Genomic DNA, 14,371 nt, shown 5'->3' on the forward strand with positions numbered 1-14,371 from the left:
GATCACTTAACTCACTCCGGAGTTCGTTGATCTCTTCCAGTTTGTGTGGGGGCAGATTTAGTTGTGCATGGAGGTGGGCCTCTTTAAGTCTGATGTCTTTTTTCAATGCTACTTCTTGAAGAATGCAGGCTCTTTTTTTCTCTGTCTCCTCCGCTATCAAGACTCTCCTTAAGGTTGCCTTTGCAGCTTCCCAAACCATGTTGAGCGAGGTATCCCATGTGTCGTTAGTTTCAAAATATTCCCTGATATGGTCTTGAAATTGCTCCCGGAAAAGAGGATCCCTCTAAAGGGTGTCATAGCACACCCATCTGCGCCCATAGGGACTTTGTGACTCCAGTTCCAGTGTGAGGGTGGGCATATCATGGTCGGAGCACCCAAGAATTGCGATATCGGTATGAATTATTCTGTGAGCCTGCTCAGCCCCCAACAGCATATAATCAATGCAGAAAAGGTGTACGCCTTAGTTGTGGGGTGTGCTACTTGCCATGCATTGATTAGGTGTGCCTCTTTCAGGAGCTCTAACAGGCTACCCTTACTGGAGATCTGTGGTGGGAGCGCACCACTTCTCCAGCATGGGGTCTGGCATGGATTCACATGCTCATGAATATTCCCCGTCGTCAGGCTGGGAATCCTCGGTAAAGAAAAATCAGTATTAGTTTCTTTTCTGATCTGTCTTTCGCAGTAGTAACCAATCACTGATCTCTTCGTCATACTGACCACAGCCAATGACTGCCATCTCCCTAAGCCCCGCCTCTGGCAGCCATCTTCAGATTTTTACCGCACGTTCAAGTGTTGGGATCCTCGTGCTATTGCTCTCGAGCGTTAGTGCTTTTTTCGCGTTTTTTCTTAGGAAAATGTTCTCTTTTTCGGTCAAAAGAGCCTCAAGCTCCACCGTTTCTTATCCGATCAACGGGGACCCGTGTCGGATTCTTCTATGCCCCTCAAGGGTGAAGATTTCGTCGAGCCACGCTTTTGGTGGACTCCAGAAGTTTCTCAGGCCCTTCTCGAGCATGGCCCAGGAGAAGGGAAACTCGACGCCCGGAAAGCTGTTCAGGGTCTGCCCTGGATGCCAGCTTCAGAATGTCTTTAAGGAGGACGAACACTCCCTTTGCCTTTACTGCCTGCATGAAGACAAGACGCACGTGGAGAAGGACTGTGCGTTTAGCGGCAATATGTCGGAGCGGACCATGAAGGACCGCCATCAGCGTCTCGCCAACTGGCTGGAAGGAAAGAGCCCGTCAGGCGAGAAGAAGAAGAAGAAGTCCGAGCGGTCTTCTAAGACCTTTGAGGGCGCCCCGGCGACGGGGGTCCAACAGAAGGCCAAGCACTGCGAGTCCGCTGGCACCGGGAGCGCCGAACGGTTGGGCTCTACGGGCGCCAGGCAGGGTGCATCCTCCCCGGCGCCATCATCCACGGGACTGGCGCACGCACGGACCTGGGATTCTCCATAAACTACGCCAAGTCCCACCTGGTGCCCGCACAAGACGCACTGTTTCTGGGAGCAAAGCTCGACACAGTGTCGCTTCTGGCCTCTCCGTCGGAGGAAAGGACAAGGGCCATCTTGGGCAAGGTGCAGCGGATGCTGGTTGCGGACGCGGCCAGGGTGAGGTCCATCAAGTCCCTCCTCGGAATGATGTCTTCTTGCATTTATCTCATCCGCCTGTGCAGGCTCCGGATGCGCCCGTTGCAGGAGTTCCTGGACGCGCGCTGGATCCAGACGACGGGCAGCTTCGAGGAGAGGATCACACTCCCAGGAACAGACACCTATCCCAACTAGCACAGTCCACAGAGAGCACTTGCGTGTCCAGTCCTGTTGATGACCCTAAACCCAGAATAGGAACCCTTGGTGAGGGCAGAGATAGGAAACAAATAATTCATCTTTATGGTAGATTCAGGAGCCGAGAAATCGTATATCAGTGAAGGTGACTTCTCGCTATCTGGAAAAACTCTCGACATGCAGGGATTCTCTGGGGTGGTTTTAATGGTTCCATATACAAAAGATTTAGATTTAAAGGTGGGAGGAAAGGTAATACGTGCTCCCCTACTGCATTCTGAAAGCTCTCCTGTCTGGTGCGCCTCCAACGATCTCTGTCTCAACGCCTGTAAAACTGAGATCCTTCCTATCGGGACCCCTGCTCCCTCCTTCTTACCCTCACTCTGACCTTCCTCCTTGGGCTCTCCCCCTGTGGCTTTAACTGAAGACAGAAAGCTTGGAGTCATCTTGGACTCCTCTCGCTCCTCCCTCACACTCAGGACATTGCCAAGAAGTCCCACTTTCAGCTATTCCTTCTCAAAGGAATTTTACCTTTTCTCTCTTTCCCTCAGAGGCTCAATGTGACCCAAGCCCTAGTTCTCTCTAGGCTTCACTACTGCAATAGCCTTCCCCTGAATCTACCATCTTCACTCTGCAACCCCTCCATCTAATCCAGAATAGGGCAGCGAGACTTATCCTTGGCCTTAAGCCGAGGGACCGCATCTCTCCTGCCCTAAAAAGTCTTCAGGTCCAGTTTTCCACACGGATTAAATTCAAATCCCTCTGCATCATACACAAGGCTGTCTAGGCCCGGGGACCACACTATCTTCAACTTTATCTCACTAAATACTCTTCCTCTAGACCACTAGGCTCCTCTGGCACCAAAACTCAGTGTTTAAAGTGTTTTGCTAAACAGAGAGTAGGTGGTTGTTCACTTTTCGCAGCAGGCTCACTCCTATTGGATAGCCTCCCCCTCCCTCTGCGCCTTGAGCAGGATCTTCTCAAATTCCGGAAGCTCCTTAAGACTTTCCTCTTTTCCTCTTCCTTCCCTTCTTCTCTCGTCTGCTAACACCACAGTTGCTGCGATCGGTGTCCTGGGCCCTTATGCATCCTCAGGGCCCTGACCTCCAACACCAATCCTCACCAGCTCCTGTCTATCCACAGCACTTGCATCTGCACACCCTCCGCCCTGGAGGTTCGCACTTACACCCCCTGCGGTCCCAGTCCGTCTAGCATTCCATTTTCGTAGCACTTCATCTGTGGCTCACCCATGAGCTCAGGCTCCACTGCCCCCTTCATTCAGGGCGATTTAAAACATGTGCCGACACAGTTATGGACAACTAACCCACATGATGTAGCGCTACTAAAAGAAGTGACCACTTTGAGAATAACACTAAAGAATGGTGCACTACCCCGAGTGAAACAATACCCACTATCAGGGGAGGCAGAAGAAGGGGTAAAAGACACAATACAGGCCTTACTGCACCAAGGAATCATAGTTCCCTCTACCTCACCATGCAACACGGTCATATACCCTGTCAAAAAGGCGATTGGGGGTAGTTGGAGAATGATCCAGGATCTCTGCCCCCTTAATGAAGTAGTGCAGAAGGAATTACCTCTCGTTCGGAACCCTGCCTCCATTTTGTGCAACATCCCGAAGGAAGCAACACACTTCACAGTGGTCGATTTAAAGAATGCTTTCTTCTCAATACCCTTGCACCCAGACTCACAGTACCTCACAGCATAAACACATGGTGGGAAGCGCTATGAGCACACTTGTTTGCCCCAAGGGTATTGCAAGAGCCCTAGCATATTTAACAGGATACTAAACACCGGCAGGTAACATCCATGTACCCAGCATGGTCATCCAGTTCGTAGATGACTTGTTAGTGTGCAGTGAAAGTGATCAAAGCTGCCGTAAGGACTCCATTACCCTGCTGCAACTGTTAGCCTGTAAGGGATATAAGGTTGACAAGTCCAAGCTCCAATACTGCCAGCTTGAGGTACTCTACTTGGGACAGCTTATTTCATCAGACGGCAAAAGAATTATACCAGACGGGGCAGCGACTGTGCGTGCCATGCCCAAGCCAGTTACGGTAAAAGACATGCAGAAATTCCTGGGGTTGTACAACTACTGCAGGGCTTGGATTCTGGACTATGCAGTATAAACAAGGCCACTCTTACATAGCCTCAAGAAAGTACAAAAAGGCAGACGAACACTAGAATAGACAGCAGACATGATACAAAGTGTCAATGACCTAAAAGAAGTGATTGTTACAGCCTCAATTCTTGCCACTCCAGACTACACTCAGAAATGTTACATATTTTCACACTCAAATGGCACACCTATGACTGCAGTCCTGACACAGAAGAGCATGATGGGCCATAAGCCACTGGCCTACTACAGTGGTCCATTAGATTCAGTGATGCAAGAAAAGTTTGCATGCGAACAAGCTGTCGCTGCAGCAGGCTTCACCGTCAAAAAATGCTCCACAATTGTGATGGAGTACTCAGTAAAATTTTATGTGGAGCACACAGTATTTGCGATCTTAGAACGATCGAAGTCCACCCTCATCACCCAGAGAGCACCGGTTTATGAGATTATCATCTCAAGCCCATATATCCATGTTGTAAGATGCAAAACAGCAAATCGTGCCATGTTCCTAACAGAAGCGTGCACAGACAAAGATTTAGAGCAACATGACTGTGCCACCTATGAGGAAGAAGAGGATGACATCCCTAAAGCCAAAGACAGTCCATTAGGAGAGGGTGAGATGGTTGTTGTTGACGGGTCAGCAACAATTGACCAGGACACAGGACAAAGACATACTGGGGTGGCAGTGTTGCGCTTAGAAGCAGGTGAGTATGAAACCCTAGTAATGAAAAGACTACCCATGCACTACTCGGCACAAGCAGCAGAACTCATAGCACACATAGAGGCGTTCAAAGGGCTTTCATGTGACCATCTACTCAGACTCCGCATACGTCACCACAATGGTGCATGCTGGTCTTTTGTGCTGGAAAATAAGAGGCTTCCGGCGGGCAGACAGTTCACCCATGGAACATGCAGTGCTACAAAATGCCCTGATTCCCGCCCTGACAGAGCCATCTAAAGTGGTGGTCATAAAATGCGCCACCCACACCAATTACACTGGCAACATTTCTTTAGGAAACGCAGCTGCAGTGGCCAAAGTGGTGGTGTACCTCCCAGTGCCCACACCTGCTGAGTACTTGTCACTACCATTTGCGACACAACCCAAGAAGGACCCATACACAACACTGTCCACAGCACAAATAATTGAGTTCCAATGGAGAGCACCCCAGGAAGAGAAAGACATTTGGCTCAAGCGAGGGTGCGTACAATCACCAACTGATCTCTTGTGGAGAAAGCAATGGGAATGCAGTAATGCCCATTGAACTACTGCACACAGCATTTGAACAATTGCCCTACCCCTCTCGCAGCTTGAAACAACACATTGCAGCAGACATCCAGGAGGACTGGTTCATACCAAATCTCCAGGAGCACCTCTCAACCATGGTCATACAATGGACTACATGCCAAGTGTTCAGCACTGGAATGACGCTTTTCAATTTGCGCCCCCAGCCAAGTAAGCACCACCACATCATACCACACGAGATAGTAACGGGCAGGCGCATCCACACACCCATCCCCCCTCTGAAGAGAGCATCAGATGCCTATAGAGCTGCAACAGTTCTGGGGGAGGAGTTCAAAGAATACTTGATGGATTTAACACGTGCGATCAAATGCGTCTCGTGACATATCGCACCACCTTGCCCGGACAGTCCCCAAAATACCACAGATCAACCTGCTACAGACACAACGCCCACCCAACCATTGTTGCCAGTGGAGCTAGTGTATGTAAGGAGCTTTGTGACTAAGTGGAACAATACTAAGTTCCAGGGGCCCTTTGAAGTGGTGTTTTCCACCCCTCTCGCAGTAAAGGTGAAAGGGCTTTGATATTGGATACACCTCTCAGACATTCAAAAGGCACCACCAAATTCCTTGCCAGTATCCTAAAACAAGACAACCAATTTACCTCACCATACCTACCTTAATACTGCCAATATAAGTGCATGCATAAGCTACCAGACATGCATTGCTGCTAAAAGCATACGCTCTGTAAATTAAAACAAACTTTTTCTCTCTCGCCCACTCCTGTCCCCCTCCCTTCTCCTTTCCTACGCTCCCTCTTTTTACCCTCCCACCCCCTGCTATTTTCGCCCCACCTGGTTTTTGATCCATTACAGGAGGAAGAAAATGGAACGTTCAACATCAAACTGTTTATTGCAGAACGATAGAAATGTTATTAGTTCCACTAGACTATATTCTTATCACTGCGGCTTGCACTTTACTGCTATCTTGTTCACCATACTTACGTTTATGTTAGGAATTTATTGGGGTTCATCTTTTATCTGGGCAAGCCATCTAAAAGAGGGGGAGGGGGAAACTGAGCAAAGGTACACATCTCCTTACACCCCTCCTGAATGAAAGTGCACCTCTCAATATAACAGAACTGCTAAACACTACTGTATACACCAGTGCCCGTATGAGCGTATGCATGAGTAAAATGTTTGAAATATAACTTCCCACTATTAAAACCCTCTTTGTAGCACAAATAGTAGTAGCAGTACAAATGTTAGCAGTAGCATATCACCAAGTAGGTATATATCACGCCATGATAGAATGAAAACACAAGCATGTAGGCCCTAATATGATGCATACAATAGCCAAGGCCTGGATACTATCAAAGATATTCATCATCCTGAGCACTCAAATAGTTGGTATTCCGACATGAGTGAAGTGGGAAAACGAACGACCAATAGCAGTTGCTATGCATGCTCATTGATACTGCATGCATCAGGGGCACCCAAGGTTCTAGTACCACAAGAAGTCCCAATTATAATGACACAATGCCTGATTCATCTTGCGCTTTGTGGGCTAAAAGGCACCTTCCAGGCACACAGCGTGCGTCTAGAGCTTGTTGATCCAGATGCCGAGAAATGCAAGAACAACCCGACGAACATCAACTGCTTAAAACAGCCATATTTAGCGATCGACAGAGCGAAATATGTAGACAACAAAGTGGCAGGAAACGACCCTCAGCTGCCCAGCTGAAGGCCTCCTGGGATACGAACAAATAACGGTGGCCTTTGTGGAAAGAACCTGTGCTCAAATATGCACATAGCACATCACAAAACTAATATGGATTGCAGGAATGAAAAAGCCAGCGAAAGTGCACCGAGAAGAGAGCTATGAGCTGTGTTTCCACAGTGAAGGAATTGTCTTTGTCGGCTCCAACGAGCAATCCAACAGAACATTGTTAATTCCAGATCTCAAGAGGGGCACGGCAGCACTGATGGAATACTACTGGGTGTGTGGCCAACAAGCGTACTTGCACCTATAACCATCATGGAGGAGCTATTGTTCGCTGGCCATGCTACACACATCGCTACTAGTAGTCCCAGAAGAACACTTGAAAGGGGGGCGGATGCCTGAAGAAGCACCAACAGTATCCCCAGCAGTTCAAGAATAAAACATGCTGCCACCACCAGAAAATCGCATCCTGCCTGAGAAGAGCCGATATGACGAACTGCGAACAAAAAAGAGACCCTCAAACTAGTTATCCAAAGACTCATCAGCACTGATTGAAGAGATACCCAAAGAATACAATTTGTCTAGCTCATCTGAGACTTGCTTTGCATTACTATTGCTAACCGGCATACAAGCACGAACCAATGCCAAATGGCTCCAAATCGTGCGCTGGAATCGGTCCAAATGACACTGAGCAGGGGTTCAACGTCATATAGGTCGAATTGCGCGCCCTATGCCTGATGACGATGCAGAACCGTTATGTCTTGGATATGCTGACAGCTATGGAAGGAGGCATGTGCAAAAATATCGGGAGTTCATGTTGCACGTTCGTGTCTTCTGAAGATGCAGAAAATGGGTCCCTGTCACACGTCATAACTGCAGTGCACTACCTGGCAGTCAAAATGAAAAAATAAGCTGGCATTCAAGAAGAGGACTGGTTTACACTGGCATTCAGCTGGGCCCCATCCTGGCAGGGAGCACTGGTAAAGATGCTGGTATCTGTCATCGGGTTCATCCTGGTCCTTTTTTGCACCTGCCAGCTGTTGTGCCAAAGCAGTGCCTCATAGCACAAAGATGATGGTGTCAATTGGCGTTTCAAAGGTATCTCATAGCACAAAGGAAATAGAAATACAAACCTACAACCCCATTCATCACGTGGTCCCCATACCCTATGGAGATGAGGTATACAGACTCTACCACACGATCATTGTCCCTCCCCTAGACCTTGAAAATTATAAGGAAGTATGGGTAGATTTAGCAGGGGGTGGCGGATGCATTTATATGACATGTATAACATGCCTGCAAAACATATGTAGGGCGTGGATGCCAATAAAGGGAATGCCCCAATATGAAGCTGCGGTGAGGAGGGAAAATGAGCATAAGTATGCAGAGGAATTTGTTTCTGTAGAAGTAAGGAAAGGGGGGAATGTTTGGAAGGAAATTAGCCTTTCCACCCCCTTAAGTGCATTAGAGTGAGGCGGGTTCCCATAGATAGATGTGCGATGTTCCAGGGGGGAAGAGGGCTGTGCTAAAAACCTGGCACAAATACAATATTGCAGGAAATATAGATGCATAAACTCAGTGCGCGCGTATAAAGAGACACCATTTTATAGTTATGGTAGACACAGTCAGGCCTGCATGGCTGTGCGGTAAAATTTAGGCCCAGCGGAGAAACTGGAACAGGCTCAAATGTTCAGGGCAGATGAACATGTGCTGCTAATGCCCATAGAAACTTCCCGTTGTTCCTTAACTGTTGCAATTACTTGTTATTGTAAAGAACAATGCACCCTGCAAGTCCATGAGACAGCACCAGGCTACTTGCGGCGCACATTCATCACAGCCAGGCCAGCAGCAGACCTCCAACCCCCACCCAGCCCACCAGGAGTAATGGCACCCACCACTGACTTCCGCAATAGTGGGTGACCTCAGACCACCACCATAAAACCAATGGTCATAAAAGATCTAAACGAACACGACCATTTCACCATTTTCCATAAATACAGCCTTTGTAATACGAGGTACAGGGAGGAATAAGTAATAAATGAGGTTGCAAGCCTTGGGTGCAGAGAGTGCGATATGAACTGAACAAAGAATGTGTGGGTCTGCGTGATCATGTTCCTCCCCTTGTGCAAATCCCTAAGTTTTCCAGGTGCATGCCATGATGTAGTAGCATTATCGTACAATAGTAACTCTGTAATCGCAACATGCGCAGAGCCTGACCTTCAGTCCCTGGGGAGACGAGCCCAGCTGACCCCACGTGAGGGAAGACAGACGGACAAGCCTGGCATCCCCTATGGAGCAGGCCCAGGTATAGGGTCGCGCCAACCAGCCGCGCGGGTTTCTACTATATATAATGATGTCACTGATGATACTGTGTACTCTTATGTGTTATTCATGCAGATTCTGGCAGAACGTTCTCGAGCAGCAGAGTTCTTTGCTTGCACTTTTACTTTGTGTACTATTAAAAACGTGTTATCCTTGCAAGAAATCTCTTGACCTTTTTTCCCTATCGGGTTGTATTTTTTTCTGGCGTGAGGATACAAGGGCGTGCCTTCATATGCTAAACTATTGTGACCCAGCAGACCAGTTTCTTTTGATTGTTAGCATGCTATTCGTTCTGACATCTTTAGGAAAATAACATTTGAGCGCCACTTTATTGCCCTTTGTTCGGAACCTGCAGACAGAACAATTTCACACATCATTAAAAAAGGTCAAAAGGTAAAAAAGCATTGAACATTAATAAAATACACAACATGCATACAATTTGATATGTAATAGCACAGGTCATCCAAACTCAAATTGTAAGTTATTAAAAAGGAATATATAAATCATGCTTAGAATCACCATCCTATTGCAAGCACTAAAAAACAGTTACAATGACTGGTCCTCAATCCTAACCTTGGATGTGTCTTTGATAACACAAACCGCAGCCACTGTCAAGGAGGACTGAGAGACCTCAGATAGACGAGTCCAGCGTCTCACATAAATCAATATAAGTCTCAAATACAGCAAACGAATGTTAAAAGTGCCAGTGCAATTGCATAAAAAATGCTTCCAAGACTCAATTTGTCCCACAATACTGCACAATCCACAGGAATGGTGGAGCGAAGGTGATTTAGCTAGGATGTGCAAAATCTCCCCAATCGGTAGAATGTTAAACCTGAACCGGTTTACACCCTGAGAAAATGTCACCTACATGTCATAACTGCCAACACCAGTTCAGGAAACACACCAGAACCAGTGGTTAAACACCTTCTGTTTACTAACTGCATAGATGGTTTAGTTTTGTACCAGTTTTAAAACACTTTTCTGTTTTGCATTAAAACGTTCTGAGCTCCTTCATTCTTTAATAATGGGAAACCTGAAAAACAAAATACTGAAGTCTGTTCTGCTTCCCTTTTTTGTGTGAAATCTTGTATTTCACGAGGAAACATCTAAATCACATTTGCTTTGTAGATTGAAGGAAAGCATGAAAACATTCTATACTGATATATGCTGGACTCCCAAAGTGGGGAGTGATATGACCACAATGCAACACTCGTTAGCTAAACATATAAAATTATGGGATTGGCTTGAAAATTATAACCAATTAAGCAATCGAAAAAAATATCATTTTGTGAAATATGTATTATATACATTTAAGAGATCACAGATTTATCTCAATCTCTGTCCATCACAAAGACTCAGACGGTTTATTCTACTTGTGAGACTGGCACAGTTGCCAGTTTTGACAGTAACGGGTGCTGTTACTAAAATCGCCATCCAAGAACGATTTTACCGAATCTGTAAAAATAGGGACTCACCAGAGAGAGATAAACATCTGCAGATGGAGTGCCCGAATATGTCAAGGATTTATGAGATCTAATATGGGAATTATGTCCATGACTTGGAAGCAATAGGGAAAATGACCTTCTGGTTACAATGTATTAATAATAAGAACATCAAATTACTTATTGCAATATTTAATGTTTGGTTGAAGATTGAAACTATATTGGGAGATGTTATATGATAGCAGAGGACCATAATGAATTGACAAAGGCCTCTAATGCTATAAAGCTGAGTATTGTTACTACAGGAAGAATTAAGGGGCCACCAAGAAAGCATTACTCATTGCATGTAGTGAGTACTATGATATGTGATTTATTTTATTCTAAATTAATTGAAGTTTTACTTTGTTTATTATTGTTATTATTATTAGTTTAGTATATACTAGTATATAAATAGGAATTGGTTATGTTAATTTTTTATATGTGTGTAAAGTTTATATATAAACTAAATCACATTAAATAAATAAAAAGAAATCTTGTATTTGTCAGTGCAGGGCCTCCCCACCACACATATTAAATATGTGTAAGTATGTATACCATTGTACGGCCTATGAACTTTCCAGAACAAAAATGCATAGCGTGAAAAGCAATTGCCTATTATTTTTGTGTGGAAAATGCACTTCATAAGTAGTGTTTTATATGCAGCCTGATTTACCTTTCTACCCTTGATTTCAGCCATGGGAGAGAGCAACTGCTCTTGGAACAGAAAACCAATGCTCCATAGGGACACCATGATGGCAGCGGCAGCTGTTTACAAAGGTATGCACAAAGTTGATTTGCTTACTGTGCCGTCGTCATCCTCTTTATTACAAATACTAAATAGTTGAAAGTTACTGATAAATGTTAAAGACGAATTAGTAGCGATGTCAACCTGAAATAATTGTCTTCAAAAACTTTTCTAGAGAATATGAAAACTAACATCAGTAACATGGAGGCTGGACGCAACAATGTCAATAATCTGTGTTTCCAGGCACACTTACGAAAGATTATTTAGGTTAGGAAATAAGTGGCCTGCGTTATTCCTGCAGGTCTCATCATAATACTCTGTACAGTAGGGAAAACTATCCATACGTGATTGTTCTTACAGATGAACCCCACAGTACATAGACCCCATTTAATGTTCTTCTTGTTATTGATTTCAATCTTTTTATTTTACATAAGAAGAAACCAACTTGAATATGGATATAATTATTATTATTATTTTTTAAAATGTTTTATTGGTTAAACAAAATTTCAACCTTTAACATATAAGTCGACGTCATTCTCTTTTCAAAATCTCAGTGTGAGACTGCAACACAGCCCTGAAAGTTCTTCATTGTCCTCCATTAATCACTGTGAGAATTAATTCTACGAAGTTGGGGCTTCCAGGGTGGGGCTGATTTTATCTGCTGTCAGTATTCTTTCCCAATAGTCCTCTTCCGTTGTCGTATTTACATTGGCCACCCACTCTCCCAAATGTTGCTTTCTTCAGGTGATCAATTTCGGACATGATAACAACCAATGTTTTACTGATTCTAACATATCCGGATTGTTGCAAAATCGACATCTTGCATCTTGGGCCGAAATTTGTTTTCTTAAATATTGAACCTCCCTGGTTGGCAAGATGTTTAGCCTACATCTCATCAAAAGGTCCCTAGATCGAGATGAGGGAAACCTTTGCAGGTATGGAGGAGGATCATTCAATGTCTTTCGTTCCCAAATGATGTTATGGCAGTTTTTGTTCTGCCACTTCAGGATATCCGTTTCCTCCCAATCCTTTTCATGAAGAGTTTTCTTTGCTTTATCCGGATTTTCTTTCAACATGTCCATTTTGATGTTATAGTACTATAGTATTTCTTGACAATTCTGTTTCCAGGCCTGAAAGTTGATATCTGCCTTTCTTTCATCTTTATTTGCCAGCACTTCAAAAGGGATAGGCGGCTTGTCCAGGATACATTTCCGATATAAGGAAATGGTCTTCCACAGCACTACCGATACCAGAGATTGCAGCCTCAGTTCATGTCTTATCGTCGAAACAGATAGCCAGTTAGGAAGCCTAAGGACCCTTCTCCAGAAAAGAGCCTCAAACACCCCGCAAGTTTTCCAATGGAGTTTTAATGGAGACTCGGCGCCATAGGACAGGATCGCCACAACCTTTTGTTTGTAGAATAAGATTAGTGGCATCATTGAAAAGGTTCCATATCGCCGATGGAGGGCACAGCCTTGGTTTGAAAGTTTTCAGTCTCTCTCTAATGAAGCTCTGTTGTGCCTGTTCATTAACGTTTTTATTGATTCGGACACCAAGGTTGACAATTGAGTCTACTATTTCCAAGGGATGGTTATCTAATGACCAGGTGAATGCATTTTTTTTTTATAACCTTGGATTCTCGAGTCGACTGCATTATCAGGATCATCGATTTTTTTATGTTGATCTTCATGTTATTGTTGCATAAGTAGATCTCGAATTCCGCAATACGTCTTTGTTGGCCTATAGGAGTTTGAGCCATGAATACAATATCATGAGCGTATAGGATCCAGGATAGAGCCTCATCCTGGAATACTGGTGGGAATGATCGAATTTGTTCCTGGGACTCCTTCATGTCCGCCAAATAAAGGACGAACAGAAAAGGTTCCAGGGCACATCCTTGCTTTATACCTTTCGACGTCATGATCTTTTCTGTCGCGTCACCTCCTTTGGAGACCAGAATTTGAATTGAGGTATTGGTGTAGAGTTCTTGAATGGCTTCAAGCAGATCTTCCGGACAGTTCCATTCATTTTTTTAGCTGGGCCCAAAGCAGTTCTCTACTGATTCCGTCCAAGGCCTGTTCGAGGTCGATGAAACCAAGGTATATATTCCTTTTAGTTTCCAGTGCACAAAGTTTTAGCATGTTCAGGATGAATAAATTCAGGGAGGTACCAACGCCACTCATAAATGCTGTTTGGCGTTTTTCTAGGATTCCTGTCCTTCTAGCCCATCTTTTTAGATCTCTCAGAAGGATAGAGGAGAACAACTTTCCAATAGAGGCGAGAAGGGCAATTGGCCTGTAGTTCCTGGGATTTGTGGGGTCCACTTTCTTGAAAATTGGAACGATTAGGGCCTCTTTCCAACTTTGTGGGATTGTTCTCATTTTTAGTATCTGTTGGAATAGTACTAGAATAAAGTATGCCCAAACCTCCCCATTTTCCTTCAGCATAGGGTTGGAAATGCCGTCCAGGCCAGCTGCTCTTGAAGAACTCCGGTTCTTAATCCTAGATAATATATCTTCCCTATCAATTTCAATGAGCCACGGATTTCTTGGTCTTTGCTTTAACTCAGTTACATCATTCTCCTAAAAGCTTTGAAGCATCAATAGTCGCCATAATATCTGCTAGATATTTTCCCCATTTCTGAGTCTTTAATACTCCAGTACGTGTTAATCAGGAGTAGTCTACTTTCGTGTGGTCCTCGATTTTTCACTAGTTTTATTATCTGGACGAGAGGATTCGGAGTCAGATGTTCCAGTGCTTGTAGTTGATATTCATCTTTGTCTAAGGTCAAGAGCCCAGCACGAGGTCTCCCTAGGGGTCCTTTCTGTGCCGGATTTATGTACACCTGATATCCTTCACACACAGGGGTTGTTCTTATCCAGCTCTCTTGTAAGCAGATTAATTCGAATTTTCCCAAAAGGTAGCTTTCTCCCTAGTACAGATGGCCAAAC

At 44.8% G+C, this 14,371-nt stretch overlaps 1 protein-coding gene across 1 annotated transcript in view; it reads left to right on the top strand.

Moving 5' to 3' along the window:
• Positions 1-14,371, top strand: part of NDUFAF5 (NADH:ubiquinone oxidoreductase complex assembly factor 5) — a 534,186-nt gene that overhangs the window by 433,196 nt on the left and 86,619 nt on the right. Inside the window, exon 9 of the mRNA XM_069608340.1 lies at positions 11,369-11,452. Within this exon, the coding sequence (XP_069464441.1) occupies positions 11,369-11,452 (84 nt within the window). The remainder of the gene's footprint in view (positions 1-11,368; positions 11,453-14,371) is intronic.

This window comes from Ambystoma mexicanum, chromosome 4q, assembly GCF_040938575.1.
Source record: "Ambystoma mexicanum isolate Mex_15411 chromosome 4q, UKY_AmexF1_1, whole genome shotgun sequence".
Classification (NCBI taxonomy): domain Eukaryota; kingdom Metazoa; phylum Chordata; class Amphibia; order Caudata; family Ambystomatidae; genus Ambystoma; species Ambystoma mexicanum.